Source organism: Haliaeetus albicilla, chromosome 4 (assembly GCF_947461875.1).
Source record: "Haliaeetus albicilla chromosome 4, bHalAlb1.1, whole genome shotgun sequence".
Taxonomy (NCBI): Eukaryota; Metazoa; Chordata; class Aves; order Accipitriformes; family Accipitridae; genus Haliaeetus; species Haliaeetus albicilla.
In genome coordinates this window covers 32,907,902-32,923,939 of record NC_091486.1, presented here as the reverse complement: position 1 = coordinate 32,923,939, position 16,038 = coordinate 32,907,902, and the positions used below count along the sequence as shown (strand labels likewise).

Here is a 16,038-nt window from a genome sequence, read left to right as displayed (position 1 = left end):
CAGCGTCCCAAGCCTGGCTCTGCCATGCAGGTGGGGAGAGCATCAGGTCCCAGGAGTCCACCGGGGAACAGACCCTTGCTCCTGCAGCCTCATCTGTGCCCCCAACCAAGTAAAGCCCCTTCTATCTGTATTTCTCCAGGAGGTTTTAACTACCCTCTAAGGGCTTGTTGGTAATGCAAACCTTTTCTTCAACCACATTTGTTTCCAAAAAAAGGGGCATGAGCAGCATAAACTAGGTCTGACTGGTTTTTAAACTCGTTTAAGGCAGACCTTGGCAGAGAGATGGCTTTCACATTGATTCCACTTGTCATGCTACCAACACCAGGGATCAGCACGACTCTACAAGGAACACAACGCACATGAACATATGCAGTAAGGCACAAGTAACCAAGCTCTCCTCTGGCTGAGCAAACTGTTTATCTCACTGTAGAGAGAATTACCTTATTGGTAAAACATCTACCATGGCTTAAAATTACTACTGCGTGTGTTCAAGGTTCAATTAATATATTAACCAAACACTTTGTTAAAAATAGGCAAAAATCTGGACTGTTTTCTCTCCAAGCCTACTGCGTGAAAGCAAACAAAGTACACCAACAGAAGCAGTGTCAGGAATCAAATAATCACTCTTTCTCAAATGCAGTGTTATTTCTGGGATGGCATCCACATAGCTGAAGCACAGTTATTTACACAGCACTTATTTTTGATGCTCCAATATCCCAGCAAGCAGCAGTGCAATTCAATCCAGCAGACTCTAAACACAGAATCTCACAGGGCCAGATAATACATGAAGAGATTTTGTTAACTTCTGTGGGTCAGAGCCTTCCCTTTTTGCTGGGTACTGGCCAGGCAGCAGTAAACAGGCACTAGGTGAAAGCTTGCTGCATGCTAGAGCTTTCTGGAGGCAGAATATAAAGGAGCAAAGCTTAAGGCACTGAATTACGCCTGCTTATCCACTTCCTTTTAATTTTTGTCCCTACAACAGAGTCTCAACCAAAGAGTTCTCCAGGCAACCGTCTAAAAGTGTGCAGGTCTTCAAAGACCTCTTTTAAAGGGCTGGAGACCATGTGTCTGGACAGAGGCATCTCTAAGGAGTCACACAAGGGTTTCCAGACAGTTGTCTGGAGTTGTCTTCAGCCAGCCCTGCGGGAACAAGAAGTGCTGAAGATCATGTGCCTGCTCTGTGGTTTGCTGTCATTTGTGTCTCCTTTTCCAGGCAGCTCTCTGGTAAATTACATACCTGCCTTGGAGGGCATGAAGCAGTCATAAAAACCCATTAAAGATACGCAAACTTTACCCAGGAACTGGAGATCTTAAATGCAATCCCTGACTAATGCCAAAGCTGTGCCTATGCCTGTAGGAAGAGGCTAACAGTGAGGCTTGCTGTAACCAGCTACCCCAGGTAAATGCGCCTGCAAAGCCAGGCCATGCTGCCGCTCCTGGGCTGAGCGGTCTCCCCACCAACAGCGGGCACATCCTCAGAGACGCAGGTCCAGAGAGTTCACTCTCTGAGCTACACAGGCTACACAGCTGTGTGAGCTAGTCTTAACCCTTCTCTGGAGGACAAATCTGTTCAGCTGCATTTGCTTCCATTTGCAGAGAAGAAATAACACTCCTCTGGATAGCAGGGGTGATGCACAAATTCACCAGTCTTCCTGAAAATGCTTCCAAAAGAGCACCCTCTTCAAATTAGAAACTAGATTATATGTCTATAAATATTTACACATAATAAACAAAACTTAGTGAGAAGACTGCTCAGTTTCAGTCTGACATGAAAGGGACCTGTGGGAACATACCCAAAGGGCACCATCTGATCCACTGACAGTGAGTTTTCATATTTGAGCGGCTATCTCCATTTCTCTGAACCCACTCAGCTTCATGTGTGTGCTCTGTAGCCAACAGTCACACAGTCCCAGATTATTAAGACAGGCAGTTAGTCTAAACAAGTGGCATTGACACACAACACACCGATCTCACTTTTACTGTTTGCACTGCCATAATACGATGCTAAGCCTATGACGTGGGATTAGTGACCAAAGACAGCCACCCACTGCAATTAGCTAGAATAAGCCTTTACCTCCCAGGTGACCTAGACACCATTTCATAACAGAGCACTTTCTCTTAAAAGCAGCACCAATGCTGATTTTACACTTTATAGAACAAATATCTAAATAAACTATATGTTCATTGAATTTAACACTGCTATGAAACTGCATGCCACTGTTCACTTCTCATCTTGCAACATCATAAGACTGGAATCAGCCCACATCTTAAACAGTGTTAAGACAACTTGCAGGGAGGAAGGGTACCGCTGTGAATCAGCCACTGAAAAAGGTAAATCAGGATTCAGCTCTTGCTCTGTCACCTGCTCCCTTCTCAGCCTGACATGGTCACAGGGTTTCTCTGCAGCCCCGTTCTCCCACTGCAAACTGTGGTAATGACCACCTTCTCTTGACAGTGCCATCAGGCAGCAGCACTGCACCTCTGGCTACATGTTACCTACCTCCTCCTAGCATCCCTTGCGCTCTCGCCTCTGCTTCGCAGGGCAGCTCTTCCCCCTCCTCCTCCCCCTCTCCCACTTCTAAAGCCACCTTGGCAGCTTCTCAAAAAAATCTCAGATTTGCCTCCAGCCAAAGGTATCTGAGCCATGGGCTCCATCTGCAAAACACACCAACAGAAGCAGGGTCGCATCTCCTAACAGAGGAGCAGGACTATGCATATACCTAAAGGATCATTATGCATATACCTAAAGGATCAGAGCTTGTTTACATTAAAAGAAAGAAATTTCCTCATACTAGGCTTGATTCACGCCTAGCGAATCAAGTGGGATACAGCAGGATCACTCACCTAAGCACGCTCCTCTCAAACAGAGGCAATGGTTGCAGGATCTGGCACACCACGTTTATTTGACTGGTAGAGCACTTTGGAAATGTTCCTGGAGTCAATGACTAAATAAGTCCCTCTCTTGATTTTAAATTGGAGATAAATGCTGCGTGTTGCACTGGCAAGCACATTAAAGCAGCTGGAAGCACAAAGACAATACGGGGTATTTCAGGCCTTTGTTCTCTCATTTTTTACCCTTGGCATGTTAAACAACTAAAGACCACACTGAGCAAATCAGTGTTTTACCAGATAATACTGCAGGCTTCTAGCTTCGAAATCCCAGGCTCCCTGCTGGCACTGGCTCACACAGCGAGAGGGCTGGCTCAGGCAGAGACACCAGCCCAATCTGGTGGCCCGTGGACCCAGCGTCCTACTGCCTGCAAGGCCCAACAGCACAGGTACGGCTTTGCTGTGCTGCCTTATTGCACAGAAGACAAAAGAAATAACCTTAACAAAACAAAAAAAAAAAAACTAGGAAGGCAAGAATGAAAACACTAGTGAAAAGGACATGTTGCCCACCTTTGTCTTTCATAAGTATGAAAAAAATGAACTTTATACATAGAAACAGAGAAAGGCAGGTGCTGATACCAGCACACTACTATAAATACAAAGCAGCTTCCCCATATTCCTGCAAAGCTAGTCTAGATTCAATGTAGCCAAAAGCAAAATTTCATCAGAGGATGAGATTTCAGAAGGCAATCTGCAGCCCTTTCACCTTGGAAAGACAAGTAGCCTATCATATTTAAATGATGCTGTGATAAAGCAGGTTATGTTCTCCATCTGAATGGTACTGCCTGTATTATTGATGACAAAATGCATATAAAAGCTTATTAATGTTCACACTAGTTTCCTTTCCCAGAAATTATTTGATCATATTTAGAATGTGAAAGCTTGTGCATCTAATGATGCAGTTGCCTGCAGTCTTCTCTTCAGTTTATACATTGCAGATAGCAATACTTGATTTTTACATTCTTCTTATTAAATTTCTTCAAGTTACATGCTCTCTGCTGCTGGTAATACTTCGTTTACAGAGAAATCAGTTAGAGGTATGCAACTCAGTAGGTACCAAACAACTATTTTGCTAAAGCTTTTTGCGTGGACAAAAGACACTTGATCAAGCAACAAGTCTGTAAAACTACAAAGGCTGCAAGATAGGGAAAAAACAGGTCATATAATGAGAGCACAAAATAGTCCAGAATAGAAATTGTAATGCTTAAACAGCAAATTATTCATCACTAGCAATTATTTGCAGACTTTCTGTGTCATTAAGGATATCAACATGTGGCCCTTGGAGCAATCCTACACATGCATAATTCAATAGTACAAGGGGTTTTCATAAGAAATGAACTCCTTTATGCAAAAAAGCTAAAGCCTTAGCTCAGTAAATAGATGCTGTCAGGTACATCTGTTAAGACCATGTGCAGAAGTCAAGCATTATGGTTTTGCTTACTTCCTCATAGAGATGTAGTAGCACGCAGCTGCAAGGAGGAAGTGGGGGCTTTGCAAGGACATTCTCCCCAAGTACTCTTTAAAATAAGAAAGCAAGCCATTACAAATAATTCCAGCACAAAAATGCACGTCTGCACATAAAACCAGGTCACAACACGAAGTACAAACATCAAGCAGACAAGCCTATGTTAGGCTAGGAGGTTCAGCACTGCATGGCAGAAACGTATTAAACGGCCTCCATTTTCGCTTGTACATCTGCAGCTAGGAAAGACTTTTTCTTCCCCCAAAAGCAAAACACATGCAAATGTCTGTCATCAAAAAGCACATACTTTTTCAGAATGTCACAATTACCTAGCCACAGCTAAATGCTGTAATTTGTTGACCAACTCCTTGCAAAGTTCAATAATGACCTCAAACCCTTGGATAAAACTGCAAAATAATTTTCCCTCTTTAAATGTAATTTTGTAATGCTTTGATTCCCACCCATCAGCAGGCTGAAGGGCTCCAAAAGCATGCTGCTACATGTTTCTAGTGCAGCAATTAAAACAAAGCTGAAGCCACAGACAGCAGCTGTGGGAACTTTCCAGCCCAAGCTCTCCAGCTAACAAAAAAAGTGACAACTGTCAGATATGTACTTCTGACAAAAAACTGTTAATTTAAAATGGAAACAACTGAGAATGCAACGTTTTTCAGCTAATAAGCATTCAAACTAAATGGTTAAAATACAGAGGTATTCTGCCAGCAAGTTTAGCTCACCTGTATGTTCTCCAACATACACAGGCAGCAATATGTGAAGCAGGGCATTCAAGAAGAAAAGCAGGAATAAAAAGCAGAAGAAATGGTCAATGTTATCAGAACATACTTTGAAACGTTTGCCTAATAGGCTTATACCTACAATATCTGGCTCCTGTAGGCATCTGATGACACTACAACCTGTATTAGTACCACTGAAAGAAAAAAAAAAAGTATACAACAGAGATTAAAAAGAAGCCTGAAAACATAGTATGCTGAAGCATTACTTATTTTGTACAAATGTTGCCCAAGCCTGCAGACAGCCTGAAACAATAGCTCCTAAAGAGTAAGCTGCTCGTTTCTCAAGCAAAGAGTCGGAGATCTGCTGATAAGGGGTACAGCTTTAAGAAGAGGAGAAGGTGTTTGGCCCAGCTCCTCCGGGTGAACACACCGCAGAGCACCGGGCCAGCAGAGGGAAACCCTTCCCATCAGCACCACATCCCAGTCTCTGCCTCTCCAGCACCGAACAAGCAAGATCAGCTACACCCAGACCTCTAGAAACAACCCTTAAAAGTTTTCTTTGCTGGCTTTCCGGGATATGACCCTGAGGCCAGTGCATGCCCGGCAGCACTGCCACGGTGCTGCTGGTAAGAGCAGCTGCTGCGTTCAGCGACCAGCTAGCTCTGGCTTGGGCACTTTTATTCCCAGGTCACGGAAATCATCTGCCCACCCTCGAGCAAGGATCCAGATAAAAACACCACCTTACCCAAACCAAGCTGTTACACAAGCACCCAAGCTGGGAGGAACATTTATTTCTCTACTAAATGTAGTCATGACAACCACATCTTCATTTAAGAGATAAGCAGGAAGAGGTCATGAGGCACTTGTCATGCAGGGATAAAATACCACACCTCAAGCGCACAGAGGAGGGTAAGTTTCGCTGGATGCCATCTGCAATTCGAGAAAACTAACATCCTAACATGACAGGCACACACCCCCTCAAAACAGCCCAAGCACCTAGGTGCAACCACCACAAAACCCTTACAGTATTACCAAACAGCACACTCCTGGAAGATTTCTCTGCTAAAGAAGTATCTAGGATAGACTTGAGCACACTACACCACTCCAGAAATTCTCCTGATTAAAGTACTTCTTGTTTACCTTTAAACAAGCTACAGAACTATCAGAAAGTGACACTTACTGCAGAAGCCATGACCAAAAAAAATCAAGCAGCTTCCTTTTCAAGCCTGTATCTTGCTCTCTTTGGCAACTCAAAGCCCCCCACCCATCCCCCACCTCCTCTCAACAGGACCATCCCTAGAGGTATTTAAAAGACATGTAGGGACATGGTTTAGTGGTGGACTCCACAATGCTAGGTTTACAGCTGAACTCGATGATCTTCAAGGTCTTTTCCAATCTAAATGATTCTATGATTCTATGCATCAGAACTCAGGTGCCATCTATACCAGATGGCAGCGACCCTCATTCCTACAGGTCTGAACAAGGGCAGGAATGCTAGTACACTGAATTTTTTCCAAAGTTTTTATTTTATTTTAAAAATGCATGGAGCCACAATCTTGCAGTAAGTACGGCACGCCTAGGAACATCACAGGTCTAGAGAGCCAGTGGCTGCCTCGGCAGAGTTATTTTGGTCCAACCACATTTTCACTTCACAAGAAATAAGAGAGAAACACTCCTGTGGGTAAATTCCTCCTTCTTCCTTCCCCACAGTTACCTTTGTTTTGTGGCTACCTGAGTATTTTGTACTAAAACGGATTATGTCTTTCTTGCCATGAAGCCTTTCAAAAACACTTGGCAGCCTGTAAATTAATATACCCCTTAGTATTACCTAGCAATAATATGAGGAGGGGAGGAATTGTGGGACCTCATGCCATGCAAAATTAACCCACAGGCTGGCTGTAGCCTGGGACACAGGTTCATTACTCCTATTTTATACAGCAAATTCAGAGGCATCTTCTCAGATGCTTTTACTTGTCAGAGAGAAAGGAGACACAGAAAGACAGTCTTGTCAATTGAACAATTCTGAAATAAGTTAAAGACACACCATCATTTGGAAATTTAATTGGGTTTGTTAGGACATTATTTGTTACTGTTGTGTTCATTTTGGTTTTAAGTGTATTCAGACACAAGTCCAGCCTTTGCCTAGCCGATTTTTATGATCTTTGACATCTGTTTAAAATTATTTAAACATCTGTTTAATGCTGTTTCTCTGTGACCATAATAAAAAGGATCCTGATGGTCAGCAGAGAACTGTCAAACACAGGAAAACATTTGGGAAAGGGAGGGAGAGAAAAAGGGAGGGAGAGAAATGGTCCTTTCAGTTCCAGTCACACTGCATTACTCTCAGCAATCAAGAACAACAGGCAAAATACCAGGAGACAGGATGAGGTTTTGCAGTTAATAACAGCCTAAGTGCACACACTAACCATTTATCTGGGCTTCATTACCCTTATACATGCATATGCATGCTTGTAAGGGTAGCCTAAAAATAATTTTGTTGTTTTGTACATACAGGGCCTGAGCTGGTGACGCTAAAGTCAAGGTAAATTTTGACCCCCCAGGTGCGCTGGCTCAAGGCTAGATAAAGCCTGTGTTTGTCTCTGATTTACAGCAAGCTTCCCACTGAGTTTGGCAGTACAAGCCTGAAAACGCTAACCACTACATCTCTTAAAAGTAGCTACGCAGGCTTCACCTCTAGGTAACTTCCCATTTTATTTTTGTTTATAGAAAACATTCTCAGTGTCTTTCAAACACAGAATGATACGTTTCCCCCATAAACATGTGTAACTATAATCAACAACTAGTCAGGGGAGAGCTTGCATCAGCCTCTGACAGACATCAACAAGCAGGACATCGCCACGTGCGAGCCGCTCAGACGGTCGCTGCCTCCGATGCGGCACGATGGGTGCATTTGTGAACGCAACCCGGTCTCCGCAGGCAGAGAGCTGGTATTCCATATCAAACGCAGCCATGCACAGAGTGACTTCATTGGCTTTAAAAAGGAAGAAGAGGACAGCGTTAGCTACAGAGACAACCTGTGGGCACTGCTGGCACTCATACAAGGAGGGCCTCAGCTGGCAAGGCAAGCCTGGAAATGAGACAGAGACACTACAGAAACTTAGATTCTTCCAAAATAATTTTCCAAAAGCTAACCCACAGAAGGTTACATAGAGAAATATTTTAAGGTATTTTACCCTCTCAACAGAGCACTGACAGGAGCAATTGTCTGTGTTCGCTGCCCAGAACCATCAAGAGAAACCCTGAAGGTTAAAAGCACACTCAGCAGGACTTCGACTAACAGGCTTTCTCTTGAAAAGTTTGCAAGTGGCAAACAAACAGTTCTCATGAAACCAAGTTACTCGGTGCAATTATGAAGAATCAGCTGTGCAAAGAACTGCAGGCAGCGGGCAGGGAGAGCAGCAGCGGGAAGCACCCTGCATCTGCTGGTTACTCAGAGGACAGGAGAGAGGCAGGTCCAGGCAACGACTACTACTCAAAAAGCAGCCACAAAAGTAAAAAACCAATCAATACTTTCACCCTTAGAGAGCTTTGGTGAAGGCAAAAGGAGACTCATGAGGAGGAGGGAATGGCAACTCAAAATACAGGAAGGAATGAAGAGCTGCAGCAAGCAGGTTTCCTCAAACAGCACCCGAGGGGCACAGCAAGGGTTTTCATACCCTGTCATATGTGCAGAGCCTGGCTCGAGCCCTGTCACACATGAAAGCCTCTGGCCACCCACTTGTTGAAGCACTTACCTTATGCTCCTTCTGAACTCTAGCTTAAATGCAAAGGCTTTTATCACATACAACTGCACCCTCACATAATATAAAATACTAACACTTATCAAAATGGAAAAGGTACAACCAATAAACTGGATGGGGAATAACACAGTAATAACTCTTAGAATTGAAAAAAATTTTTTTTTCAGTCCTTAAAACAATTTGCATGTTTACTGTAATCAAGACTGACTGCAGAGGTGGTAAAAAAAGGAACGGATAAGAGTTTTAAGATTTAGAGTAAGTTTTGCAATATTTCTATACAACGACAAAATATTTGCTTGCTTGAAATATTTAAAACAGCAGAATGGTGACAACTGCACAGACACACCACTACAGACAAAGATTACAATCCTAGGCATTTAATTTAAGTTTTATGAATTATCTTGGGTTGTTTTCAGCTTAACATTTAGTCACTCAAAAATGGCTAGTGGGGGATTACTGAAGAAAGGAAGGCCTGAAAGAAATTAATGGAGAAACAAATGATGGTAGAATACACTTCCTGTGGTTAAATGATTTAAGGGTTTCTCATGACCTGACTGATGAGCTAGCCATCACCGGAAGCAAATTCAGGTAACCTATACTAACGCTAAACTCTCAAACTAAGTTCTCCTGCCTAAGGAGTAAATGCAGCCAAAAGTACTGATAATCCAGTTGAAGGATGAAACATAGCAATACCTTAGCACCTTTCAGCTGTATCAGAAAAGAAGCAACAATGAAAGTCTGTCTGTCTTCAAAGCCTGTATGAAAAATGGTGTGATTAATCTCTCCTCTGTCTGAACACTCAATGCACTGTTAGATGCAGTTGGTAAGAAAAGCCAAGAATGGAGGCAAGGAGGAAACAGGTTACTTAGAGAAACACATGTTTAAACTCCCAGCATGGGGGTTCTCTAGTCTTCTCCTACACAAAACTCTCCTCACTGGTCAAGAAAGTCATGGATCCAGAGGAAAGCATGTACTACAGAAATCACAATGACGAGCAGAGGAGAGAGCTCTCGGTTTCAGAGCCAACCTCCCCTGAGCATCGCACCTAAGACCTGAAGACTTCACACTCAGTGCACGAAAACCAGCCCATGCTCACAGCAGCCCAGGTCCTGACCACTGCAGGTACGCATGGTACACAGTGTCCTACGTACTGTAATTCTCATTGCAGGAGACTGCAAGCACACGGACTGCTGTGGCCTCTGGTGTTTATGCAAAAGGAAATGGTTTCCTGAATCGCTGCAAGTTATCGCTGCCATAATTGCCTTGATCCTCAAGAGCAGGAAGAAAGGCAGGAGCCTGCTCCCGCAGCCTCAAAAAGCCTGAGCACGGGCAGGAGTTGTTACAGAAATGCAGATCTTCCCAGGCATGTCATTCTTCGTCCCAGCTTCACCTCTGGTTTGCCTGGGTCTGTCTATAAACATGTGGGGCTGTTGCTACTGTGTCTCTTTCAGTCAGAGATGGGCCAGTCTGCGGACAGAGGTCTTCAAATCTGACGTAGGTGAAAAGTACAGCTTGGCCTGATGCACACAGGGCTGCTGCTGCAGGCTGCGCAGCCCCAGTGCCTTCTTCACAACTGCTCGGGCTGCGTGTTGGAAAGGGTACGCCAGCAATGGCTCCAAATATGCAGAAACAGGCACATGTAAACTTCTGCACTCGGTTTAAGAGGAAGCACCACAGCCAGCTTTGAATGTATCCTCCCCCTCCTCCTGTCTCTCGGAAGTGAAAGAAAAAGATCTGGTGAAGAAACTGAAGAAAATCAGGAGAGATCCAATAGGATCAGTACCGGTAGACCAACATATCCCTTCACGAATGACAGGAGACACACACCCACAAAGAAAAACTATCAACCTGTCATATCATGTCCCAGGCCACAGCCTGACCAGAAACTACCAGGAGCATCCACAAAGCAGATACGCTGCAGGGGCATAATGGCAGGTCTAAGGAACCTCATCCCTCTGCTTTGAGGGTTCTCAGAAGAGAAGGGAGAACGCTAAGAAAACAGCCTATCATTTTTTATAGCAATACAGACTTCATAAAGATGTGATCTACTTGACTTAAATCTGTTTTGACTTCTACTGCTGCTGAAGCAAAATCCTTGCTGCAAGATTCCAGCAAAGGTTTAAAAACTCCAAAGGCAGTAAATTCAAGGGCTTCATTAAACACGTAAAAAGCACTGAAATGGTACAATTTTAGTCCTCTATAATGTATATATTTTTAATATTAATGCTTGCTGTTTGGATTTTTAATACACAGATCCTACCTGCTTCTCCTCATTTATGAGACTCAGTCTGTGCACCACAGGGTCGTGAAGCCTCATGGTGTGAAACATTTTCTTTGCCAGTCATAACCACCACATCTAAAGATGAGGCTGTTCGAGGGACAAGACAAGAGACAGCCCATAAACACTGCCTTCTGTTACACACGAAAACATGTTATAGACTGTGCTTGGTCATACAGTGCTGCTTTTACTTTAGAAGCAGCTTTATCCTTTTTTCCTTTCAAAACTCTTTTCAACATCCTATGTAGCGGCTTTGTGCATGTGGAAGATTTTCTCAGAAAAGCATAAATAGACTGTGATCGAGGCTTGCGATCTTCAAGTAAGGGGTATTTGGAGAGGGACCGGCTGCAGGCAGTCCTTCTGAACCCAACAGGAAGGTCTGAGGCTTGCAGGACACCCACGCTGCAGATCACAGGCAGACCACATTAAATTAAAAATAGCAGATTAAAGCACGCAAAGCGCATAACAGTTGGTAGAGTATGTGAATAAATCAGGATGCGGGAGCCATAATATCAATTCACTAAATATTTTTAAATGCTTTTAACTACCAGTGATAAGAAATACTTCCATACTGATTACAGCTGTCTGCCCACTGCTAAATTTAACACAACCTAAGGGTTTAATGCTATGGTTTTTTCCTAGTAGCCTGCGAACAAGTGCGACAGCCAAAGCGAACAGGCATTTTCTAAGTAAAAAGGCGACAGGAAAAACAATCGATACGTATGGCACGGCAATGAAACGAGGGCGAAATCCCAAGGAAGGATAAGCAGAGGCGAGAGGCCTTTCGAAACGAGCCAACAGCCACTTCCATCCCACCCCGCCGACGGGAGATGTCAGGATTTCGCCGAAGACCGCGGGGCGACGGCGGCACGCTCGGCTGCGCGGCGGGGGACGGCCGAGCGCCTGAGGCGAGCACCCGCCTGCCGCCGCCGCCGCGACGCCCGCCGAGCTGCGCCCTGCCCGGCCCCGGCCCCGGCCCCGGCCGAGACAATGTCCGCCGGGAGGGGAAGAGAAGCGCATCTGTGGCGGCTCGGCGGGCGGGGGGCAGCCGGCACCACACGGCGAGCGGCGGCGCCCCCCACCCCCCGGGAAGGGGGGATCGCGTCGCTGCCGGCGAGCCGCGGCCGCCTCCGCGCCGAGCCCCCGGCTGAGGAGAAGGACCTCCCCCGGCGGCTCGGCCGCCCCGCACAAGGCGGAACCGGGCCGGGCCGGGCCGGGGCGCTCTGCCGCGGCAAGGCTGAGGCTGAGGGAGAGCCCGCCGCCCCGCGGCACCCACCTGGTCGGCGAGCTTGAGCACTGCCATCCTCCGCCGCTCCTCCCGCGCACATGCAGCTCCTGCGACGGGCGGCGAGCGCGCCCCGCGACCGGCGCTGCTGCTGCGGCGGCGGCGGCGGCTCCGCTCCGCGCCGGCGGGGCGGGGCGGGGGCGCGGAGGCCGCCTCGCCTCGCCCGGCCCGGCCCAGGAAGCAGGGGCGGGCGGGCGAGCGGGCTGCCTCGCACGGGCCGCGCCGCCACCGCCGCCTGCCGCCGCCTTTGTTCGCGCCGGCGGCCGGTGCCGGAGCGGAGCGGAGCTCGGGGCCGCCCCGGGGGGCTCTCGGCGCCCCCGCCCCGCCGGGCAGCGCGAGGGGCGGCGCCGCCGGACCGGGCCTGCCCCGCGCCCCGGGGGGGGGGGCGGCCCTGAGCCGCGGCCTGGCCCGGGCCGCAGTCGGGGTCCCCGGAGGCACCTGCCGCACGCCCTGGGCGGGACGCGCAGGGGCTGGCCGCTGCCGGTCTGGAGACGGAGGGAGCCGAAACCCGCGAGCCCCCCGCGGTCCCCTCAGGGAGACGGTGGTAGCCCCGTCAGATCGGCTGCCTCAGCGGGAGGCCGCGGTACCCCCGTCCACGCTTCAGGGCGGGCTGCCTGGCGGGGCTCCGGGCTTGTGGCACGCCCTTGGCTGCGCTCCCACGAGGACCGAGGTCTTCAGGCCCACCGCGGTTCGCACCACGCTGAGGCAGAGCGGGGAACGTGCTATTCCAAACCCGTGTACAAGGGGAAGCTGAGGCCTTTACCTTGCCCCTTTTTTCCCCTGTATGCGTGCACGTGCAGAGAAAACTGTTTGTCAAATCCCATCAAACAGGCACAACTGTCAAGAGTCTTTCTGGAGCTTTTTTACCTCTTTCTGGATTACATGGTTTTAACAGCTGCCTGGCAAGAATCTGGTAACTGACGACAAGTCCAAGTCTTTTCCGATCCATGTATTATTTCACTTTTCAAGGACTAGCACATCAGATAAACTGTACTCCTTTTTAAACAAGCAAGCAAGCAAGCAAGCCGCACAGACCCTGCCTTCGTGCTGGAAAGGAAAATGAGCATCATCCAATGTTCCCCTTGAGCTGACCTAGGGGAAAACCTCGGTTCCGCCCTCAGATCTGGCTGTCAGTGTGACTTGAACACCAGAGCAAGGCTGCACAGCCAAGCACACGAGGTGGGAGGGGAGGGAAGGGGGGGATGTAAAAAAAAGAAAAAAAAAAAAAGAAGAAGAAAATAGGCCTGAAGGGATAAATTCTTTCTTACCCCTCACAGTTGATGAGCTGAATCCCTGAAGCATGTGATTTGATTAAAATCATTGGCACAACACACAGCAACAAGAGTTACAAACACACTAAGGTAATGAAGGTGATTACATTTTTCCAAGGACACGTAACTGAAGAGCAAAGGATTGAAGATTCCCTCTTCCCCTCCTCCGTGTTGCACAAAGAGGCCAGGTATTTTCCCACAAGTTAGATTCTGCAGTAACAAGCTCCTGTACCCCACGACACATCCAATATGACTGCAATTTATGACTTCTCAACCCTTGATTATAGAATGGAATGACTTTAAGCAGTTAAAAAAAAAGGGGGGGGGGGGGAAGTGTCTTCTATGGAAGAAAACCAATCCAAGAAGGAAACAGATGTTGGCTTCAGGCTTCTGAGGCATCATTAAAAATGGGGATTAAAAATAACATACAAGTTACAACAAATTTTGACTCCATCTATTTTAAAGGGGTCTTAAGGGAAAAACAGTGTTAATATAAATCAGTCTTTTAAAGAAAAAAAAAAGCAGCAAGAGAGAGAATCCAGTACCTGTTAAGAATGTATGAATTCAGGCGGCTTTTCTTTTTAATAGCTTCACCCCTTAAGGTCTTCATCACGCCAGAACACCTAGAAGCATTTACGGCTGCATCAGCAGATTTGCTCTGTGTCAAACCACATGCTAAGAAGGGCAGTTGGCAGCCCTGCGCTGCCGTGCACTGTAGACCAGAGCCTTTCTGTGTCCCGTGGATTCAATGCAGAAATTCTGCTTTGACAGTCCGCTCCCAGGCTCTGTTGAAACACACGCTCACCACACAGAGGTCAGAAGTAAGCAGAAGTTAGCTTCCAGCTGAGAGCAAGCACAAAAATGAGGAGGGAGAATGGAGGGAACTTTCATCATTATAAGGAAAGGTCTGTTTCGTTATTTTCCATTGTAAAGGCCTATTTCCAAGGTCTTAGCATTCACCATAGCATTTTCCCTGCAGTTAAACTTGATGGATACATAAGGAAAATGATTTTTCAGATTTGCTCTGTGCTCCCCTCACTTGCTGATCTAAGAATCTGGTACAAACCCTTGTACCTTCTTTGGGACCCCTGACAATCTCCTGTCAGGGAGCTAAGCTGATGGTATGCCATCTGAATGGAAATCTGCTGGTGCAGTAGGAGCCCAGTTCCTTGGGAGTAAATAATTGGGCTAGATGCAAGCTAGTGTTAAAATATTTTTCTGAAGTCTTTTGTTCCCAACAAGCACAGTCTCATGTCAGCTTCTCTTTCCCAGGCCCCACAGGATGGTGTCTGGGAAGACCAACCATCTACAATCTGCTCCTTGGAAAGGTCCCCCTGGGGCATGCAGGACAAAAGAAAGTGTTCGCATCCTGTATTAACAGGGCAGCACTCAGTTCAGAGAGGTCCTTACAATTATATTTACACTATCCATTTAAAGTGTCATTTGCACAAACTGCCAAGATTAGTCACAGTGCTACAATCATTGCCATCACAGTAAAGGAGTCCAAGATTTCTCTGAAAGGACAACGTCCTCCTCTCCTGTTCACAAAATGGCACAAACAGCTACATTACAAGCTTCTAACCTAACATGCAGAATCAACTCTCTCTTCTAAGCTATTTTACTCAGCAACATCTTAGCCCTGGCTGGTACATAACAGTAATTTCGTAGCAAATTCTCATGTGAAATGATGCAGTATGCTCAGCGGTCTTTTTTGGGACAAAGAGGCACAAAGACATAAGTATCCAGGACAAATTTTTCAAGTAATGGTCATAACTGCAACTCTCAAACCTGTAGCATTATGTTGACTTTCCATACCAAGACATTAACAAGTATCATCAAAACAGGTGTGCAACAGCCTTAATGAGAATACACTTGAGCTCACCAGATATTTTCATCTTGGATTAAAGCTGTGTTTGGAAAGGAAAAAGCCCTAAGGCTACACTGGGCCTCTGACAGGGAAGTGGAAAAAAACCCTCTATGGATGGCTGGTGCATTTGTTCCTTACTGACCCGTGCCCAATCCTAAGAGGATTCTGTGCACCCAGTTGAACTCTTCTATGAAACACAAACACACATCCCCATTACATACTTTAAAAAGCACGAAAGGAATATGAAGCCCTGAACTTTAGCGCTTAAGCAATTTCTGGCCAACAGCAAGGAAGAACAGAACTGCCAAAATATTTTATAGTTGTCCATACTGGTATTTCTTGATCTTCTGGCCACAGCACAATAGGGGTCTGTAGGATACAGGCCGCTATAACAGGCCTCTGCCTTTTTTTTTTTTTCCCCCCCCTCCCTTTTTTTTTGTCCCCTCCAAAACCAAAGTTCCTGCAGTTCCATCTGAAACTGGATGAACACCATT

The 16,038-nt window shown here is 46.4% G+C and overlaps 1 protein-coding gene across 10 annotated transcripts in view; it reads right to left on the bottom strand.

Moving 5' to 3' along the window:
* ANKRD44 (ankyrin repeat domain 44) overlaps window positions 1-12,656 on the bottom strand; it is a 143,943-nt gene extending 131,287 nt beyond the window's left edge. For 7 of the 10 annotated variants that reach the window (XM_069781831.1, XM_069781837.1, XM_069781833.1 and 4 more), the window contains exon 1: window positions 12,398-12,656. In XM_069781831.1, coding sequence (XP_069637932.1) covers window positions 12,398-12,424 — 27 coding nt within the window. In that variant the 5' untranslated portion in view covers window positions 12,425-12,656. The remainder of the gene's footprint in view (window positions 1-12,397) is intronic. The other 3 variants (XM_069781835.1, XM_069781836.1, XM_069781840.1) reach the window with 3 other exon arrangements.
* Window positions 12,657-16,038: the final 3,382 nt, after the last annotated feature.